At 39.7% G+C, this 19,233-nt stretch overlaps 2 protein-coding genes across 2 annotated transcripts; both read right to left on the reverse strand.

Annotated features, from left to right (window-relative positions):
- Positions 1 to 1,153: 1,153 nt before the first annotated feature.
- Positions 1,154 to 6,653, reverse strand: LOC138962574 (uncharacterized). The gene is made up of 4 exons (XM_070334442.1): positions 6,530 to 6,653; positions 3,044 to 3,153; positions 1,746 to 1,905; positions 1,154 to 1,274 (listed from the first exon to the last, which is right to left on the reverse strand). Exons 2-4 carry the CDS (start codon positions 3,144 to 3,146, stop codon positions 1,226 to 1,228), a joined length of 312 nt encoding a protein of 103 aa, XP_070190543.1. The 5' UTR covers positions 3,147 to 3,153; positions 6,530 to 6,653; the 3' UTR covers positions 1,154 to 1,225.
- A 1,396-nt stretch (positions 6,654 to 8,049) lies between these two features.
- LOC138962573 (toll-like receptor 13) lies at positions 8,050 to 13,270 on the reverse strand. The gene has a single exon (XM_070334441.1). The coding sequence runs from the start codon at positions 12,776 to 12,778 to the stop codon at positions 10,523 to 10,525; it is 2,256 nt and encodes a 751-aa protein (XP_070190542.1). The 5' UTR covers positions 12,779 to 13,270; the 3' UTR covers positions 8,050 to 10,522.
- Positions 13,271 to 19,233: the final 5,963 nt, after the last annotated feature.

Here is a 19,233-nt window from a genome sequence, read left to right on the forward strand (position 1 = left end):
AAATCAAATCAAATCAAATCAAATCAAATGTTATTTTACGAGGGTTGTGGCATAAGCAATATAAACGAGCTTCTTTTCAACCAGCCCTCGCCCAGAGAGGGACTATTCTAATCTTAAATACATATATATACAAACGTAAAACAATTACAGAAGATAAGCATGACAGTAAAAAATAAAACAATAAAAAGGCAGAAAAACTATTCACAGGACTATATACACGTTGTAGGCTATATATACATTCTTGCGTTATGAAACACTGATGCTTTATGGACAGATACGATCAATATGAAAATAATCAGAACGAAGTCTTCCATCACTGTGACTTTTCGTAATTTGATATTAAATGTAATGAGAGGTGTTTTTTTAAAGTATTGAGACTTGTTGGGACTCGAACTGATTCCGGGAGAGAATTCCACAAAACGCTGCCAGAATAAGCTAAACTTGATTTAAAGAGATCTATCCGCGGAATGGGGACGTTGAATTTTCGGCTTGGTTTGGCTTTAAATTTTGTAATGAAAGCACGTGGTGCATGGCCGGAAAGGATTTTGTGAAGGAGCACGCCTTTATTTGATTTAAATCTTTCTTTTAAGGGCAAAATTTAAGTTTTTTATAATCGTCGAAAACAAGACTGGATTGTTTTAATATAACTGATTTTAGTGCTCGTCTGTGTAGACTATACAGTGGTTTAAAAATATTTGGACTGGCTGAGCCCCAGATGGTCGAACAATAATCCGTGATGGTGTGTATGTATGCATTATAAAATAATAACCTTGAGTGTGTATCAAGAAAGTGTTTTATTCTGTTCAACAAATATATTTTCCTCGACATGGTTTTACACAACGATCTAACATGATGGGTCCAAGATAAATTATTATCGATATTTACTCCCAAAACTTTGTGTGAGAGAGAGAGAGAGAGAGAGAGAGAGAGAGAGAGAGAGAGAGAGACAGAGACAGACAGACAGACAGACAGACAGAGACAGAGAGAGAGAGAGAGAGACAGAGACAGACAGACAGACAGACAGACGGACAGACACAGAGATAGAAACGCACGCATGCACGTACGCACGTACGCACGCATTCACACACACATATACACACACACACACTCACACACACACCCACACACACAGGAAAAGGAAAAAAAAACGGACTGAGGAATACAAAGCAAGCAGTTTATTAAGACATGCGTGCATCAGAATCAGGACGTCACGAAGATACACTTCTTAAGAAGCCTGGGGGGTGAGATGCAACATATGGACCACTGTCTGGAATCTGCAACAGATAACAGCAACATCAGATGACAATCAATGGTATTGCGGAAAATAATTGAATTCCTTCTCGTGTTCAAAATAGGACAAACCACTCACAGATTTGTCGGACTTTTTCAATGGATAGGACCATTCTTTCACTTGAACTCATACAAAAATATACAAATTTGTCGAACTTTTACCGGGGATAAGCAGCAATCTTCCACTTGATTTCACACAAATAATCTACAGCTAGGCTGCTTTTTTAAGCAACATAAGAATGTTTTGATAAATTAATTTCATAAGTGATGCTGTAAATGTCATCATGCAGTATTCAGCCAAAAACTCCAACTCTCCACAGAACATTGCCAGACTTGTAGCTTGTTTGGGTGTGAGTGTAAGTAGAAGAAGAAAAGAAAATTCCAAATAATAATTATGTACATGGCTATTTACAACCATTTACAACAAATAAACAAACAACAATAACAAAACTTACGATTTGCAGAGAGGGGTGCAGACGGTGTGCAGAAGGTGGGTGGGCTCCACTGACAGGAATCCGTGGCACTGGGTCTCGCACTGAGCCTCTGAGGCGTCGGTTCCCAGGTTGTCCACGATGTGCTGAGCAGTTTCCCTCAGCTTGCCCAGGTTAAACACATCTGGAACACCAAGAGGAATAGGTAACCGATCAGTGAAATTAAGAGGAGGAGGAGGATGAGCAAGAAGAGGAGGAGGAGGGGGATAAGTAGAATGAAGACTGAGAGGGATAAAACGCGAACATAATATATGTATATCAGAATGAAGATTTAAATTTATTAAGAAAGAAAAACAGGAAACAAGAACGAACGAAAGAAAGAGGGGGAGAAACAAAAGAACAAAGAAAGAAGTCTTAATTCAACAAATGAATACTTAAACTATGAGCAAGAAAGAGAAAAATTCCTGGCAAAATTGTATATTGTTATATATGAAGTCTTATATCGCGCGCGTATCTCCAGACTCGGACTCAAGGCGCAGGGATCTATTTATGCCGTGTGAGATGATTTTTTTTTACACAATACATCACGCATTCACATCGACCAGCAGATCGCAGCCATTTCGGCGCATATCCTACTTTTCACGGCCTATTATTCCAAGTCACACGGGTATTTTGGTGGACATTTTTTATCTATGCCTATACAATTTTGCCATGAAAGACCCTTTTGTCAATCGTGGGATCTTTAACGTGCACACCCCAATGTAGTGTACACGAAGGGACCTCGGTTTTTCGTCTCATCCGAAAGACTAGCACTTGAACCCACCACCTAGGTTAGGAAAGGGGGGAGAAAATTGCTAACACCCTGACCCAGGGTCGAATTCGCAACCTCTCGCTTCCGAGCGCAAGTGCGTTACCACTCGGCCACCCAGTCCTATAGGCATAGATAAAAAAAAAATTCCACCAAAATACCCGTGTGACTTGGAATAATAGGCCGTAAAAAGTAGGATAATTATGCGCTGCGATCTGCTGGTCGATGTGAATGCGTGGTGTATTGTGTAAAAAAAATTCCATCTCACACGGCATAAATAGATCCCTGCGCCTTGAGTCCGAGTCTGGAGATACGCGCGCGATATAAGACTTCATATAATGTAATAATAATAATGATTCGCCGGCCAAGGATTTTTTTGTCTCACTAAAAAAAAAGCAATCACAATCCATAAACACCAGACAGAGTTGTTTTTCATAATTTGTCTACTTGGGACACTGTTTTTGAACTTTACCGAGAAAAGCCAACCAAATAAATTAAATTATGTTTTGCTTACCACCGAGATGTGAGAGGCCGAGGAAGTCGAGAGCTCCACGCTTGTCGACAGGGGAGGCCAGAGCCAGAGGCAGGACGACGAGCAGAACAACAGCGAACTTCATGGTGAGTCTGCGACATTAAGCACACAGGGCGTGCGTCTTTAATAATAACAATATACGATAACGCCGCTTGCATAAGTGAACAGCTCAGATCATGGGTCAATAAAGTGTTACACAGATGGTCAAAATTAAAGTACAAGATATTGCACTGGAAGTGGTACTACACTGTTGCTTAGTGTCTGTATGAAGCTACATAGAAAAATAAAAACACGATTCTTGACTTTGATGGGCTTTTTCTGCTCGTAAACACACATTCTTCTGCTCATCACAGCATGCCCCATTATTGAGTTTAAAACACCAATTAAATTTGTTTTGAATAAAACTCACAATTTTACAATAAGAATTTAGAGACCTGAATCAATTAGGTATATCGATATCATACTTAGTTTGACTTTTGCAAAACTAAGCAATTACACATTTAATTGAATCAGTCAGACAGAGGGAGACATAGAGAGACAGACAAAGGGCAAACACAAATCTGAGAAAGAAACCCCTTTAAAAATGTTACCATGTTTGAAATGAAACATCGCAAGGTGAAGCCATAATTCATCACCTTTCAGTATGACGTCATGAGCGTGTTCCACACTTGAAATGACGTGCTTTTGGAGCTTGGAAGTATAATTTCCATTTAACGATCCGAGTTTGTTAAGTTTGAGCATATTTTCAACGTCAAACACCATGAAACTATATATATTTGGAATCAGAAAATGATAAGGAATAGATAGAAGTTGTTTTTAAGTGTCTTTTTTCATAAATAAAGATAGTGGTTATTTATCGGTTTTCTTCATTTTTAAGCATAGTTATCAATACAAAACAACAAAACTATATAGTTTTAGATACAGGACGCAATAGGGAATACACCAATATAAATTTTCTGTTTCAAATATTAGTTTTTAAAAATTTGAAAAAATGACATATTTCGAACAAACATTTCAATAACAAAACTTTAAGTGACCAAGCTGAAATGCAATCCCATAATCCGGCCTAGATCTGAGATTGTGTGATAAGAAATTCGATCAAATTGATGAAAAACTGTAACTGTGAAAGTGCTGCCTCGACCTTTTGGCAAACGGTAAAATATGACGTCATCAAACTGTCCTATCAATAAACAGAAAAACTTTCTATGGGATAATCCAGTCAAAAATATCCATATCAAATTTCATAAAGATCCACTCAGTAGTTTTTGAGATATGATCTGCAGTGTGAAAAAAAAAACAATCTCACGCCCATAACGCAAACTCATTTGGTCGTGTTCTGCCGAAACTATAATGTTTTTCTTTCCTAAAACACACTATAATAGTAGCCCTTCCCAATGTCTATGCTAAAACTGACTTGTCTGTGTTGTCAATGATTTTGCTACAGTGTGAGAACAAAAAGTCTAACAATCTCACGCCCATAACGCTGTGACACGAAAACTCATTTGGTCGTGTTCTGCCGATACTATAATGTTTTTCTTTCTTAAAACCCACTATAATAGTAGCCCTTCCCAAATGCAATGCTAAAAATGACTGGTCTGTGTTGTCAATGATTTTCTGCGAGAATGCGATCTATCTGTTTGTCGCAAAGACCGTGTGACACGAAAGTTATGAGCGGAAGACAAATCTGCTGAGTGCAATTACGTTTCAGAAGAGAGTTGGTTAAAACAGTTTATCACTCAGACACGCAAAGTAACACTATAACTTTATTATTCAGGCCATATTTGCTTTCCTTTGTCATGTATGAAAGTACTGGCCTTGGTTGAAGAAAGTGACCTGTCGCTGTGCAACAAATTTGTCGCCATTTTCCGCCGTGTTTTGTAAATAAAACGTGTTTACTACCCACACATACAAAACGATGTTGTTGGTTCTTTATATTTTCTTATTGTTTGATTCATGCTTAGCCGTTTAGTATGCTTTGTTTTCTTCTCAATTCAATGGATGGCTATAAAATAAGCATTTAAATGTGAAGGTGTTAAAATTACCCATGATCTGAGCTGTTCACATAACATAGAGTGAGAGAGAGAGAGTGAGAGAGAGAGAGAGAGAGAGAGAGAGAGGGAAGGAGAGAGACAGACAGACAGACAGACAGACATACAGACAGACAGAGACAGAGACAGAGAGAGGGGGAGGAGACAGACAGAGACAGACAGGGATATAGAGAGAGGGGGAGATAGACAGAGAGAGACAGCGCGGGAGAGAGAGAGAGATAGACAGACAGACAGACAGACAGACAGACAGACAGACAGAGAGAGAGAGAGGGGGGGATAGAAAGAGAGAGAGAGAGGGATAGAGAGAGAGATCAAATCAAATCAAATCAAATCAAATTTTATTTTTCGAGGGTTGTGGCATAAGCAATACAACGAGCTTTTTTTCAACCAGCCCTCTCCCAGGGAGGGGACTAATCTAATCACATATTTACACGGATATTCACGTAGAAAAAAAGGTAGAGAAAAACAACAACACATGAATATTTACATATTACATATTATACACAAATAGATGTAACGTAGTGAAAACAATGCTGAATACAGATGCATGAGTAAATGTGTTATTAAAGCTTTGAGTGTTTTTGTGTGGATATAATGAACACTGATGCTTTGGACAAATGAAAATATAACTAAACGAAGAGAGAGAGAGAGAGAGAGAGAGAGAGAGAGAGAGAGAGAGAGAGAGAGAGAGAGAGAGAGAGGGGGTATAGAGAGAGAAAGAGAGAGAGAGGGGAATAGAGAGAAGGAGAGAGAGAGAGAGAGAGAGAGAGAGAGAGAGAGAGAGAGAGAGAGAGAGAGAGAGAGAGGGCATATCACACTATTCTTGACGTCTCGATCCCCATAATATGTCTTCTGGCTCGTTACTAGAGTATTATTCATGACAAAATGGGTTTTTTTATTTATAAGGATAATTCACAGGTCGTGAAAAGGACTGAATAGATCACCTTCCTCGTAACATTTCAAAGTAAGAGAATCAGCAAGAAAAATGAAAGGTATGTGTATTTTCAAAGACGATAAGATTGGACATTGTTGTCTCTTGAATCGTCTAATCAGTTTGCCTTCTTCTTAGATTGTTGTCGTTGAAAATACCCTGTATGCTTTTACAATGTTTCTGTAGCTGGTATAGATTGTAATCTATCTAAAGCAGTAAAACATGGGAAAAACGAACATAAACATCATTTTGAAAAATATATAATTTAGAAGACATGAACATGTAAGGCACAGCTGGGAATAAAACGTAAAACGAACAACAGAAACATGTCCTAAAGTCTTCACGGCTTTCCCTGACACCTTTTGCATTTCTCAATAATGTTGGTATTGCCAAAAGATGCATGATACTTCCATTACGACACAAAGGACCCAGTACCTGGAATGAAGAAAGCAAAGATCTGAGGTACAAACAGTATTAAAAGTGACTTACCTTTGGTTGATTCAGGTAGATAGTTGAAATACAAAGGGCAGTGAGACTGTCTTTTATAGTCACTGCTTTTGAGACAAACAAGAGACTGTGAAAAGTACATGATGACCCGCGCATTTGTGCTCAGGTCACAATGGAAGTTATTAAGTGCAATCATAAGTGGATCATCTTACAAGTACTCGCTGCTCCTCATTGTCTCTGTCGACAACCGTTTGTCACCGCATGACACAAACCCTTCACAATCTCCGAACCGGAGGGGATTCTAGGTACGGATATCCTTTTTTATGAATGATGTCAGTGCCTTTCGGTGATAGGTAAATGCGTTTCGGTGTGAGGAGTGCCAAGACAATGTCGTTCCGGCTTGATATCAGTGCTACTTGACTTTCCAAAGGTGAGAGAATAGGGGCAGTTTACAAGTAAACGCACCTCGAACAGTGAGATGGGAAAAAAACACGAACGGAGCCGCTCGTGAACCGACGAGTCGGTTATGCACCTCCCACTACTCGAGAATTCACGAGTAACTCTCAAATTTGTTTAAAAAAAACTGTGTATCTATCCCAAAGAGATTAGGCCTCGCAGTCGGTCACTCCGGTGAGTCCGGTAAGTTCGGGTTTGAGTCCTTCGGCAAGCCAAGAATTTTTTTTTTAATCTTTCAATTGTTCTGTTCTTTTTCTTAACCCTAACAATAACCAGCATTTATCACCAAACTGCAGTGACTTAATCAGTCATCTTAAATCTGAGATGTTCTGTTTCAAGCAACTATGTTTGCACTATTGCCGTACCAGTGAATTAATTACTTCCCTTGAATAGTTTCCCAAAATTCCCTATACTATTTTTAGTAACATCAGTTCCTGAGAAAGTCCAAAGAGCGCATGTATCTCCGCTTGTTGACTGTAGCCAATGACTGATATTTACTTGTACATGATCCACTTGTGGTTTGATAGATAAAATCCAAGAACGAACTAGTTTTTGTCTGACCCATGTCTTTGTGGTTATATTTGGAATCGCGTGAAGCATACGCACGCGCTCGTGAGCCTCTCAGTTAATTTGACGGACAGACGGACGAACAGACAGACTAACAAACAGATAGACAGACGGAAAGATGGACACCATAGACAGACGGAGAAACAGACAGACACTGAGACAGACAGACACATAGATAGACAGACACACACAATCACACTGTCTCTCTTGTGTGTGTGGGTGTGTGTGTGTGGGTGTGTGTGTGTGTGTATGTGAGTGTGTGTGTGTGTGTGTGTGTGTGTGTGTGTGTGTGTGTCTGTGTGTGTGTCCGTGTGTCTGTGAATGTAGGTGAAAGAGAGAGGGAGTGATATATAGAGAGTGAGAGCGAAAGAGAGAGAGAGGGGAGGGAGAGAGAGACAGAAGAGAGAGAGAGAGACGGGGGGGGGAAGGGGGACAGCGAAAGAGAGGGAAAGAGAGGGGGGCAGAGAGAGTGTGAGAGAGAGCAAATCTTGCAATTTTTGATTTTCTTTCTCACTGAGGTCAACAAACTCGTTCCTATTTAAGCCTACATTCAATTTCACTCTGTATCAGGTCGTGCCGCACTCAACGCATGTTGTTTCCATTGTTTTCTTGTTAGTGCATACAGGTCAAAAGAAAATGTTTGGAACGACACACCTCCGATAAGGATTTCCGAGTGACACGTTTTAGGAATACAACAGGGAGCAGGGGTCAGTTACTACAACACAGTTATGTATATACTTTACGCGATGAACATGTGTCGATTAACGGTTTGTGTGCGCAACATATCCTTCAGGTTTTGAATCCTAGATTTCAATAAAAGTTGAGAATATGACAACTTCATAAGCAAAGAAATCGACGCCTTTGATTTGTTCTCACTGTTATATCAGTAAATTATCAAACGGCAAGGTATTACAATTTTACAAACCAAACATCGATTTGCTTAGAACAGTCTTTTCGTACACATGACAAAGTCAAAATCAGACACGAAAACGTTACATTCAAAAGCGTTGGTTAACAAAACCCAACATTAAACTACTTAAACATCCACAATTTATGTATCGCCCCTTTGGATAAACATTTTTCGTCTGAGCAACAAGGAACGTACTACGACAGAGTAAGTCAAAGCGAAGATAATTTCTGATAAGTCAGGAGGGTGTATTTTCCACTGTTAAATATGCTAGCACAATTAACTATGGTAGTATTTACAGTATTTATTAAGTCTGGAGTATAAAAATCCATGTTGTCTTCATTTTTGGTTTCACAAATTTGATGTTGAAATTACCCCCTGGCATTGGCTAATTGTTCAGAAAGTTTCACCTGACACCAGATTGAGAGAATTACATTGATTAATGTTGCATAATATTTGCCCCACCAATATAATTCTGTTTAAAATGGGATTTGTTGAAAATGTTTATTGTACATATTGTTATAATGAGACAGATTATATAGAAGATTTCTTTTTTTCTGCCAGAAGATTCGTGATTTGGTTGACCGTAGTTTATAGAGTAAATAGAAAATTTGGCGTATATATAAGTTTGACAGCAAAGATAGTGTTGCTAGGATTCCCACCAGATGAAAATGTTTCCACTGAAATGGTATGTTATATAAATCATTTGTTAATTGTCGCTAAAATGTGTATTGGTAAATATCGATATGGTGAGCCAATTGATACCATTTGTATGTTTGATTTTGAATTAAGATTAAAAATATTTTGTGATTACTTGATGTGATTGAAAAAAGACCAATGAAGAAGGATGCTCCTCGCCTTACAAACAAACAAAAAAAGATACAAAGGCAAAACAACTCAGGGTTGAAGCAGCCTGCATGCAACTGAGGTCAACAACAACAACAACAACAACAACAACAACAACAACAACAACAACAACAACAACAACAACAACAACAACAACAACAACAAAACACCATGGTAGTCAGATGTGTGTACTTGAAAGCCGACCGTTAAAATTGGAATTTTGTGTTCACAGAAAAAAAGTGTCTTAGGTCGGAAAGCATGTCCGGTGTAACACGAAATTTTTACTCCACGAAAAATTTACTCCGGAGTAAACATTTCGTACGAAATTTCTACTCCGAGTAAATTTTTCGTACGAGAGAAGAACTCCCCAAGGCACGAAAAAATTACTCCCTCCACGAAATTTGTACTCCCCATTTTTTTTACTTCCAGTAAAAATCTCGTACGCGAAAATGGGATGCGGGCGAAGGGATAATGCCAATAAATTATGTGATTTCGCGCAAACGAATGTCGCGCTACCCTCCCTCCACCCCTTCCAAGACTAACAGGGGACAAGGGAATATAAATTTCGTACACCTGGCATGGGAAGTTAAATTGCTCGTGTTAGGGTGAAGTAATTTATTCGTTTTTTATTCGTCAGGGGAGTAACATTTGTGTACGAAATGTTAACTCGGAACTCACCTGTCGTGGGGAGTAATTTTATCGTGTAATGGGGGAGTGCTTTTTTCGTAAAGGGAGTAACATTTTCGTACGAAATTTTTACTCCGGAGTAAAAATCTCGTGGGAGTAATTTTCTCGTGTTACACCGGCATGTGCAAAACGAAAAGCGCAAATAATATTGCATTGCTATAAGAAATAAAATCAAAAAAAGATTGGTGGAAGTTGTTTCAGTCTTAAAGGCCATGCTACACTTCAAACACCAAAGTTTGACCCATGAGTTAACTGCACACACAACGCTCAGATTTGTGCTAAATTAGATAATAAGAAGGCCTATTCCTGTTTGTCCCAGTAAGATGGAAATTCCAAATTACATCAGATTCAACAACATCATCGGTGTTCAAAGTTACTGATCGGGCAACACTCTTTGAATTATGAAGAACTCTTCTCTTCTGAGTCGAACTGAAATCTCTCATTTTACCCCTGTCACACACGCACATGCACAAGCGTGCACCCTCTTATGATGTATACAGATTTACGCAGTATCTGTGCTTTTGACCTCAGTTACATCGCACAGAAAAGGTCAGGTCTACGGGCCGGTCTAGCTAAACATCGTTCAGCTCAAAGATCTCATGCAGAGCAAAACGTAAGCGACCCCAGAAGGCGCGAATTGCGTCACCATCCCCATCCAGCCACTGGATGTAGGTCGTCGTCTTCAGCACAGCCATCATGGCCGCCGTCAGGTCACGTGACGCCACGTCATCCACACAGACGATGATGAGCGCGTCCTCTGTGTCCATGGCGTGCTGCAGACAGAAGGACAGCTCGAACTGACACCACTGGCTGGCCACGAAGGCGTTAGAGAAGACCATCAGCACCTTCTTGCTGCTCTGAACCATGGTGGCGATGTTGTCCACGATGTCTCTGCCGGGGATGAAGTCTCTCTCGTGCAGACACAGCCTCAGACCCAGGCGGTCCTCCAGCTCAGACATAAGGTGTTTACGGACCCACAAACTATCGTCGGAATCATGGGACACGAAGACGTCGAAGTCAAATTTCTGTAAGAGCAGACGCTGCCTCCTGGTTTCGCCACGCCCACGGAAGACTTCGTATAGCAACAGACGAAGGTGCCAGCGACTGCGGAACACAGCAGAAGCGATGGTCAGTGTTGTAATAGCGATGGTGATGGTATAGATGATCATGACCAAGGTGTTTTTACTCAACATACAGGCCTGCTCGTTTAACACGAACTTTGTGACGATTATGTCTTGCATGTTGTCGCATTTGTACTCGTCAGCCGGAGAATCTCCTTCACGGAAGACAGAAGGAGATGCTTTCATCCACGCCTGGAACCACATCAGATCACAAGAACACTGTAACGTGTTGCCCGCCAGGTAGAGCTGTACAAACCGTTGGCGTGTGACGTCGTTAAACGCGTCAGGCCCTACCACTGATAACTGGTTGTAGCTCAGGTCTAGGTAGGCCAGGTACGGTAGACCGTCAAACGCCCCGTCAGGAATACTGCTGATGCGATTGTTTGACAGAACAAGACGCGTCAGGGTTGTGAAACAGTGCACGAACCCGTGCTTGGGTATGTGCACAAGGTTAGAGTAGCTTAGATCGAGCCACGTGATGTTCTCACACGCGCGTGTTTCGTTGCTTGATGGGCATATGGGGAACTTGTTCTCAGTCGAACTCATGTCGAGTATCGACAGCTGCGGGCAGTTTGAGCAGACGTTACATAGAAGAGGGTCAATAGAAAAGTAATTGGTGTTAAGCGAGATCGTTTTCAGGGCGGTCAGGTTGCTGAAGGCACCGTCGTACACAAAAGAAGCGAAGTTGCTTTGACCACTGAGGAATATTTCAGTCAAGCTCGGGAAGTTGATTCCAGTAAAAGAGTCCTTTTCTAAATTCCCCAGCGGATTTCCGGTGAGGTCAAGCGTTTCAAGGTTTGGAAGACAGACATTTTGGGGCACTAAGTATATATTGTTGTTATAAAGAACAAGACTTCGAAGATAAGGATACAAGGACAGTCCGGTATTGTCACACGTGTTTGGGAACGCAGTCAGGAGGTTCCGACCAAAAACAAGCCTTTCGAAATACATTACAGATCTCGCCGTCAAAATGGCCAGTCTGTTGAAGTCAGCAATCAAATCTATCGGTGCTGCAAGCACACTAAATGGATTGAGGTTGATGGTTTCCATCTGATTGCCGTATAGTGTTACAACTTGCAGATGAGGCATGGACGTATTGTGGAAATGATCCAGATGAAGTAGTTGATTATAATTCAGATCTATGTTTTCAAGTCGAGGCATGGAAACATTGTAAAAGACGTCTTGGGAAAAGCGCCCAAGCCCGCACCAGTTCATGCTGAGGCGTTCCAGATAGCTGAACAAAAAGACTGCGCGCACGCTCGGATAGGAAAGCATGGTGTTTCCGTCAAGATACAGGTAAGTGAGATCGCTCAGGCGACGGAACGCGTCAGGATGGATGTGCACTAAGCTGTTGCAGCTCAAGTCCAGAGAAGTAATGCCCGTCACATTCTCGAAAAAGTCTTCACTATCGATCGACACCAAGTTGTTGCAGGCGAAATTGAGCGTGGAAATATTGCTTGGAAGCGCTGGTATGAAGTGAAGTGGTGTTCCTTGACAGAAGTGTCCAGCACATGACGCAGTCTCATTTCGACACCGACAATAACCTTCACCACAAGAAGTGTAGCCGTCTTGTGGGGGTCCACAGCAAAAACCAAAGACGCACAAGACACGTTCTGTCTTTTCCTCGGTCAGGACATGGACAGTGTCATCTCTGCAGACACAGAGTTGTAATGTTCTGACCAGAAACAGGAAGTATACCTTGCCCATTGTCAGTGTTTTAGTTTGTGCACAGCATTAGTATTTCTTCTGCGGCGTTCCCGTCGTCAAGCTGGACTGTCAAAGGTGTTGATCAGATGAATTCTGCTGTTCGCCGCAGAGACTCCGCCGGACCTCACTGTAGTTCTCTCAGGTCCACCACCTGGTCGGGTCGTTTCTAGTGTAAAACCACAGCTTCTGCTCCACAGCATTTGTATTAAAACACAGCTTAAGTCTGTCAGGGACTCGTAAAATGAAGAGACTTATAGGCTTCAAAATTTTCGGTTTTCCATAGAAAAGCTAAAACAGTTCAGATGAGCGTAGAAGCGTCAGTACCAATGCGTTTCACGAAGAAAGAGTGAAAGAGATTGCGTGTGCGTCTTTTCTATTTCACGATGGTTGCCCTCAGTTTTCACTGGACGGAGTCAAGAGTCTCGTCCGGCTGGTATTTATCATCAACGACTCTGTGCAATGATGGCTGTAAACATATATCATCCTTTCAGATCATTTGTGTCTGACTTGATGACGGACTCAATAACGCTGTCCTTAGCTAGTCCTCAAAGCGCAGCGTAGGCAGTATGCCTGTGACTAATCCCTGAAGCAATTTAAAGGCACACTCCTTCCCGTGAAAACAGTTCGGCTCACCATCTCAGATCTGGAAAGGCTTTTGCATGGGGTAAAACTTTATCTCCATTTGGACACATACCAAAATTCAACACCATGACTGCTCTGCTTGCAGAACAAGATTAAAACAAGTCGCGTAAGGCGAAATAACAACATTTAGTCAAGCTGTCGAACTCACAGAATGAAACTGAACGCACTGCATTTTTTCACCAAGACCGCATACTCGTAGTTTCGTCAGTCCACCGCTCGTGGCAAAGGCAGTGAAATCGACAAGCCAGAATAGTGCGGTAATGGTCGCGCTGAGCAGGATAACACGCTTTTCTGTATCTCTATTCTTTTTAGCGTACTGAGTTTGTTTTTAATCCAAACATATCATATCTATATGTTTTTGGAATCAGGGACCGACAAGGAATAAGATGGAATTGTTTCTAAATCGATTTCGGACAATTAATTTTAATCATAATTTTCATATTTTTTATTTTCAGAGCTTGTTTTTAATCCAAATATAACATATGTATATGGGTGCGTCTCAGAATCTCGTCCTCTGTTTGTGACATTATCACCAAAAGTAAAATCTTCCCAGAAAACTTTGATAATACTATTTACACACTTCTCAGGGTGTACCTTTTCAGTTTAAACAAGAAAAAATATAACATTGCCTTTAGTTTGCCATATATTGAGCATTATTTGGACCATGTGTGCAAAATCACCCGTGTAACATGGAAACAATAAAAGACAAAAAAACTGCATTTATAAGGCTGAAAACGACTTTTATTCAGTTATTATTGTTGAATCACAAGCCAGTATAGAGTTCAATATGAAATGACTACATGCAAACAACAAAATAATGTTTTTTTCAAAGTTCCATGCATTCGTCAAAATTTCAATACAAAAATGAAAATTAATTAATGATATCCTGATCAGAACATGTTGATACATGGCATTCATTCAGTCTTATTGACATTTAACCTTCACAATAGCATATATACAAAGATTTATTGCTCTAAGACAAAATGTTAGAAAGTTATCCCAAAAGAATGCAAAATGGTCACCGATGTAACATGGAAACATCACTTTTGTGACAAAGAAACGGTTATGCTTTTTCCCACAAACTTTACTAAATGAAGCCGATTTTGCAACCAGATTCTTCTCAGGTAAAATGCCAAACACTAAAACAGGAACAGAAAGAAAAAAAGCTGGACAAAATCAAGCAAACTTTGCCCTAAAAAAGAGAAACATTAATGAAAAGTTCATCACCGACGTAACTCGGAAACGAACAACCAGACATGTATTATAAGGTTTGACATGAAGAATGCAAATGTTCAAAAGTGGTTCATTCAATTGTTAAGACAATAAACCAAAGGCATTGGTTACATATAGAACAGTTGCCACTTGCAGTTAATTAATTTATTTTCAAAGAAATAATGCCCCCTGGCATTGAAGGTGGGGTCACGAATCATGGTTGCATCAGATGTAGGGACTAAGGAAATATCATCGATCCCTGGAAAGCAATAGTAGTTCCCCTCCGGTTTCCTTCGAAGGAACGTTACCACCAGTTCATCAGGTCGAATCTCTTGCACCTGAAACATGCAAGTACCTGCGATTTCAACTAAAGATTGATGCAATATGTTTACTAGTTTCACTAACATGAATTTGTTTAATGTCTATCAAGATTTTGATGCATCCACATTCACTGGCTAAAAACAAAATAAAGTAATTATTTTGTTCAGACTTACCATTCCATTGAACATACAACTTTTACAATTAAAGAAAACATTGACACTTACCGTTCCTTTAAATGGATTTCGGAAATTTAATTTTGATCATAATTTTTTATATTTTTAATTTTCAGAGCTTGTTTTTAATCCAAATATAACATATTTATATGTTTTTGGAATCAGGAAATGATGTAAAATAAGATGAACGTAAATGTGGATCGTTTTATATAAAAAAAAAATTATTACAATTTTCAGATTTTTAATGGCCAAAGTCATTAATTAATTTTTAAGCCACCAAGCTGAAATGCAATACCGAAGTCCGGCCTTCGTCGAAGATTGCTTTACACAAATTTCAATCAATTTAATTGAAAAATGAGGGTGTGACAGTGCCGCCTCAACTTTTACAAAAAGCCGGATATGACGTCATCAAAAGTATTTGTCGAAAAAAAGAAAAAAACGTCCGGGGATATCATACCCAGAAACTCTCATGTCAAATTTCATAAAGATCGGTCAAGTAGTTTAGTCTGAATCGCTCTACACACACACACGCACAGACAAACAGACACATACACACACATACACCACGACCCTCGTTTCGATTCTCCCTCTATGTTAAAACATTTAGTCAAGTTTTGACTACGTGAAATCGAAAGAAAAACTATTATTAACAAATGTTTAGCCTAATTTTTCACTTCATAGAATATCATAGCAGCAAAAACTCACCTTTTCTTTAGAACCTTGGGTGTTGATCACTGTCGTAACAAAATCACAGACTTCGGAAACATTCTCGAAATCTTTCTTCGCTGCTGGAACCTGAACTATTTCTCTCTGTAACTGCGCATGCGTAGTCACCCGCACCTCTAAGTCACTACGCGCAAAATAGTTCTAATCTTTCTTCAAAACTCTGAACATTATTTGCAAAACCGTTCACCATCGTAACGGAATTTTGAAGAAGCATGTCATATTGCGCAACTTTCAACTTAGTTTGCAGATGCAATTTTGAGAAAATAATACTTAAATAACATTTAACTTTGCGAGTTTCTATGCCCTTTCATGTCAAGATCGTGTTGAAGATGAATATGCAAATTCTAAAGTTCAAATTTAGGACTTGTTGCTGTTGCACGCGTGTGGAAACCTATGTTACGACAGTGATGGCAAACTTTCAAGCGATTAATTTCGTTTAAAAAAACAATTCTGTGGACAAAATAACATTTCAACTGTCAAGTACACTTAAACCAAACACACATAACAAAAATAGCAGTCCTTGGACATTCTAAACGATTCTTGTAGTGAGGTACAAAACTAGTTGATGGTTCATGTCACAGATCAAACCTCCATTTTTCACGCATTTAATCATTTCTTTCGCAAAACAACCTTCATAATAATCATGCAAACTACTCAGTTTTGTTTGTACTATTTCTTTATTCATTTTACTTCTCAAAAATACCAATATCATGATTTAAAATTCAGTATGTTTCAATTGTGGGCTAATTTGATTATGGCACACACAAAAGGTTCAGTTTCTGAGACGCACCCATATGTTTTTGGAATCAAAAAATGACGAAGAATAAGATGAAATTGTTTTTGGATCGTTTAAAAAAATATTTAATGACAAGTTTCCGATTTTTAATGACCAAATTCATTAATTATTTTTTAAGCTACCAACCTCAAATGCAATACCAAAGTCCGGCCTTCGTCGAAGATTGCTTTGCCAAAATTTCAATCAATTTGATTGAAAAATGAGGGTGTGACAGTGCCGCCTCAACTTTTACAAAAAGCCGGATATGACGTCATCAAAGGTATTTATCAAACACATTAAAACAACGTCTGGGGATATCATTCCCAGGAACTCTCATGTCAAATTTCATAAAGATCTGTCCAGTAGTTTAGTCTGAATTGCTCTACACACACACACATACACAAACACACACACACACACACACACACACACACACACACACACACACACACACACACACACACACACACACACACACACCACGACTCTCGTCTCGATTCCCCCTCTATGTTAAAACATTTAGTCAAAACTTGACTAAATGTAAAAAGACCATTTAACAAAGTGCCGCTAGAGGCCATTAAGGCAAATTAATTCATCATAACATTCCTACTCTTCGCAGAGAGCACCTAGGCAGTTGAGTTTTGGTGAGTGTACAAGTGGAGGGATCCTTGTAAGCCAAGTAAAAGCCTGGCTAAATCTGAGATGCTGAATCGATTTGTTTACAAGGGAGTGGTTGTACCTTTAACTGACATTCTGTTGTCTCAGATCAGCAGCGAACAGCCACGTAGAGTGTAGTGGTGTGCGCAGTAGTGGTGTGGTGAAGAGAAGATAGAACATGATTGGTTTGACCCTTGCCGGAAGAAACAGTCAAGAGCCACAGGAAGCTTCGACACTTAGACGACAGTACCTACACACGTGAACGGAATTTACCCTGTTGTTGAACTTTAGTGTTGTATGTTCATAGCTCACAATCCAGTGGCATTTTGACTGATTTTTGATACGAGTCACTTGTTTTAAAGCAAGGAAGAACTTTACAGCTTAAATGTGACCCTCCACCACGAAATGAGTCGCATGTCACCTCGCGCGGTTCTGCGCTAGGCTTAATATAACAGTCCGGGGAGTGTCTGGTAACAGTGTGTCTGGTAACCTTAGTCACAGGCTTATAACTCAAACAGTTTTCGCTCTTTTCTAAAACGGGTTTCACCACTAGATAGAGCATAAAAAACGCTTTAGAAAAATGTAAAAATATGAAATCATGCAAAGGTGACGTGCGACTCATTCCGTGGTGGAGAGTCACAATTTAATATAACCTCCTCGGCATGAACGAAATAATGCAAGCCACCTCCGATCAGGCCAGGTTTGCACATGGGATTAAAGAGTACCATCCACTTGGACAATTATCAAAAATTAAACAACCTGTCTGCTTTCTGTGCGGATTGCGGGAATTTTTTTAAAAAAGTGGACAATGATACAGGTGTCAGTAACGAAAGTAATACATCAACAAGTCACACGCTACGCATGAATCAGCCGCACTGCACATTTTTTTTTGGATGTTTCTAAGCGGAAGGATGCGCTCATCGTCTGTAAAAATCTTGAGGGGTGTAAAGTCCTTTACATGAAGGTGTAAATGGGGAGAATGGTATTTTTGAAGGAACATTGGCCCAAAGAAGTGTATCGTTTAGCCGAAACCCTCTTACAATTATGGGGAATAATCATGTTGCCATTGTTTGTTGTTGTTAGTTGTTCCTGCTACTGTTGTTGTGTTGTTGTTGTTGGTGGTGTTGTTTGCTTAAATAGAGTTTAAATGCAAATCGTTTTGTTAACTTTTCGTTGTCTTTCATTTTGAAATCCTAGTTTAAAATGTTGTGTTTTGTTGTTGTTGTTGGTTTTTTTTTTTTTGGGGGGGGGGGGGTTTGTGTGGTTTTTTTCAGTCGGTTCATCTGGATTTTCTTTAGTTACGGAGTTTCTGCGAGTTTGTCATTGCAGGTATGTCTAAATTACAGCACGGCGAATGTCCCTAATGCTTCTTAGTATGCGCATTGAGTACGTGATTGTGTTGTTATTTATGTTAAGATTCTTTAAATGTGTATTGTTGCTGTAATAAAGATTATTATAACATTCCTATAATTAAGATTGATTGCAAGGCGCTTAGAACTATATTAGGATTTGCGCCAGATAAATACCCTTATTATAATTATTATTACACCCCCGGTATAGGGGTGTGTATAGGATTCGGTCGATATGTTTGTTTGTTTGTGTGTTTGTGTTCGCATATAGATCTCAAGAATGAACGGACCGATCGTCACCAAACTTGGTGAACAGGTTATATACATTCCTGAGACGGTCCTTACAAAAATTGGGACCAGTCAAACACACGGTTAGGGAGTTATTGGTGGATTAAGATTCTACAAGGACTTATAGAGGGACATATTAATGGTCAAAGGGAAATAACCTTCTCAGTTGGTGGCAGTGAGAATGGTAAGGACGGGGGTGTTTTTCCTACCTCGGAGGAATTTCTTGTTATTATTATTATTAAGTCAAAAATCGCCAAAGTGGCTCATGAAATACTACTGTATGTATTATATCTTTAACATGAGGTTGTAATT

Source organism: Littorina saxatilis, linkage group LG3 (genome assembly GCF_037325665.1).
Source record: "Littorina saxatilis isolate snail1 linkage group LG3, US_GU_Lsax_2.0, whole genome shotgun sequence".
Lineage (NCBI taxonomy): Eukaryota > Metazoa > Mollusca > Gastropoda > Littorinimorpha > Littorinidae > Littorina > Littorina saxatilis.

Bases quoted from the DNA above. Each gene is read 5' to 3' on its own strand.
- LOC138962573 (XM_070334441.1), bottom strand. From the start codon at position 12,778: ATGGGCAAGGTATACTTCCTGTTTCTGGTCAGAACATTACAACTCTGT.
- LOC138962574 (XM_070334442.1), bottom strand. From the start codon at position 3,146: ATGAAGTTCGCTGTTGTTCTGCTCGTCGTCCTGCCTCTGGCTCTGGCC. The intron at 1,906-3,043 runs GTAAGCAAAACA...TTGGTGTTCCAG, and splicing joins CGGCCTCTCACATCTCGGTG to ATGTGTTTAACCTGGGCAAG. The intron at 1,275-1,745 runs GTAAGTTTTGTT...TATCTGTTGCAG, and splicing joins TGCACCCCTCTCTGCAAATC to ATTCCAGACAGTGGTCCATA.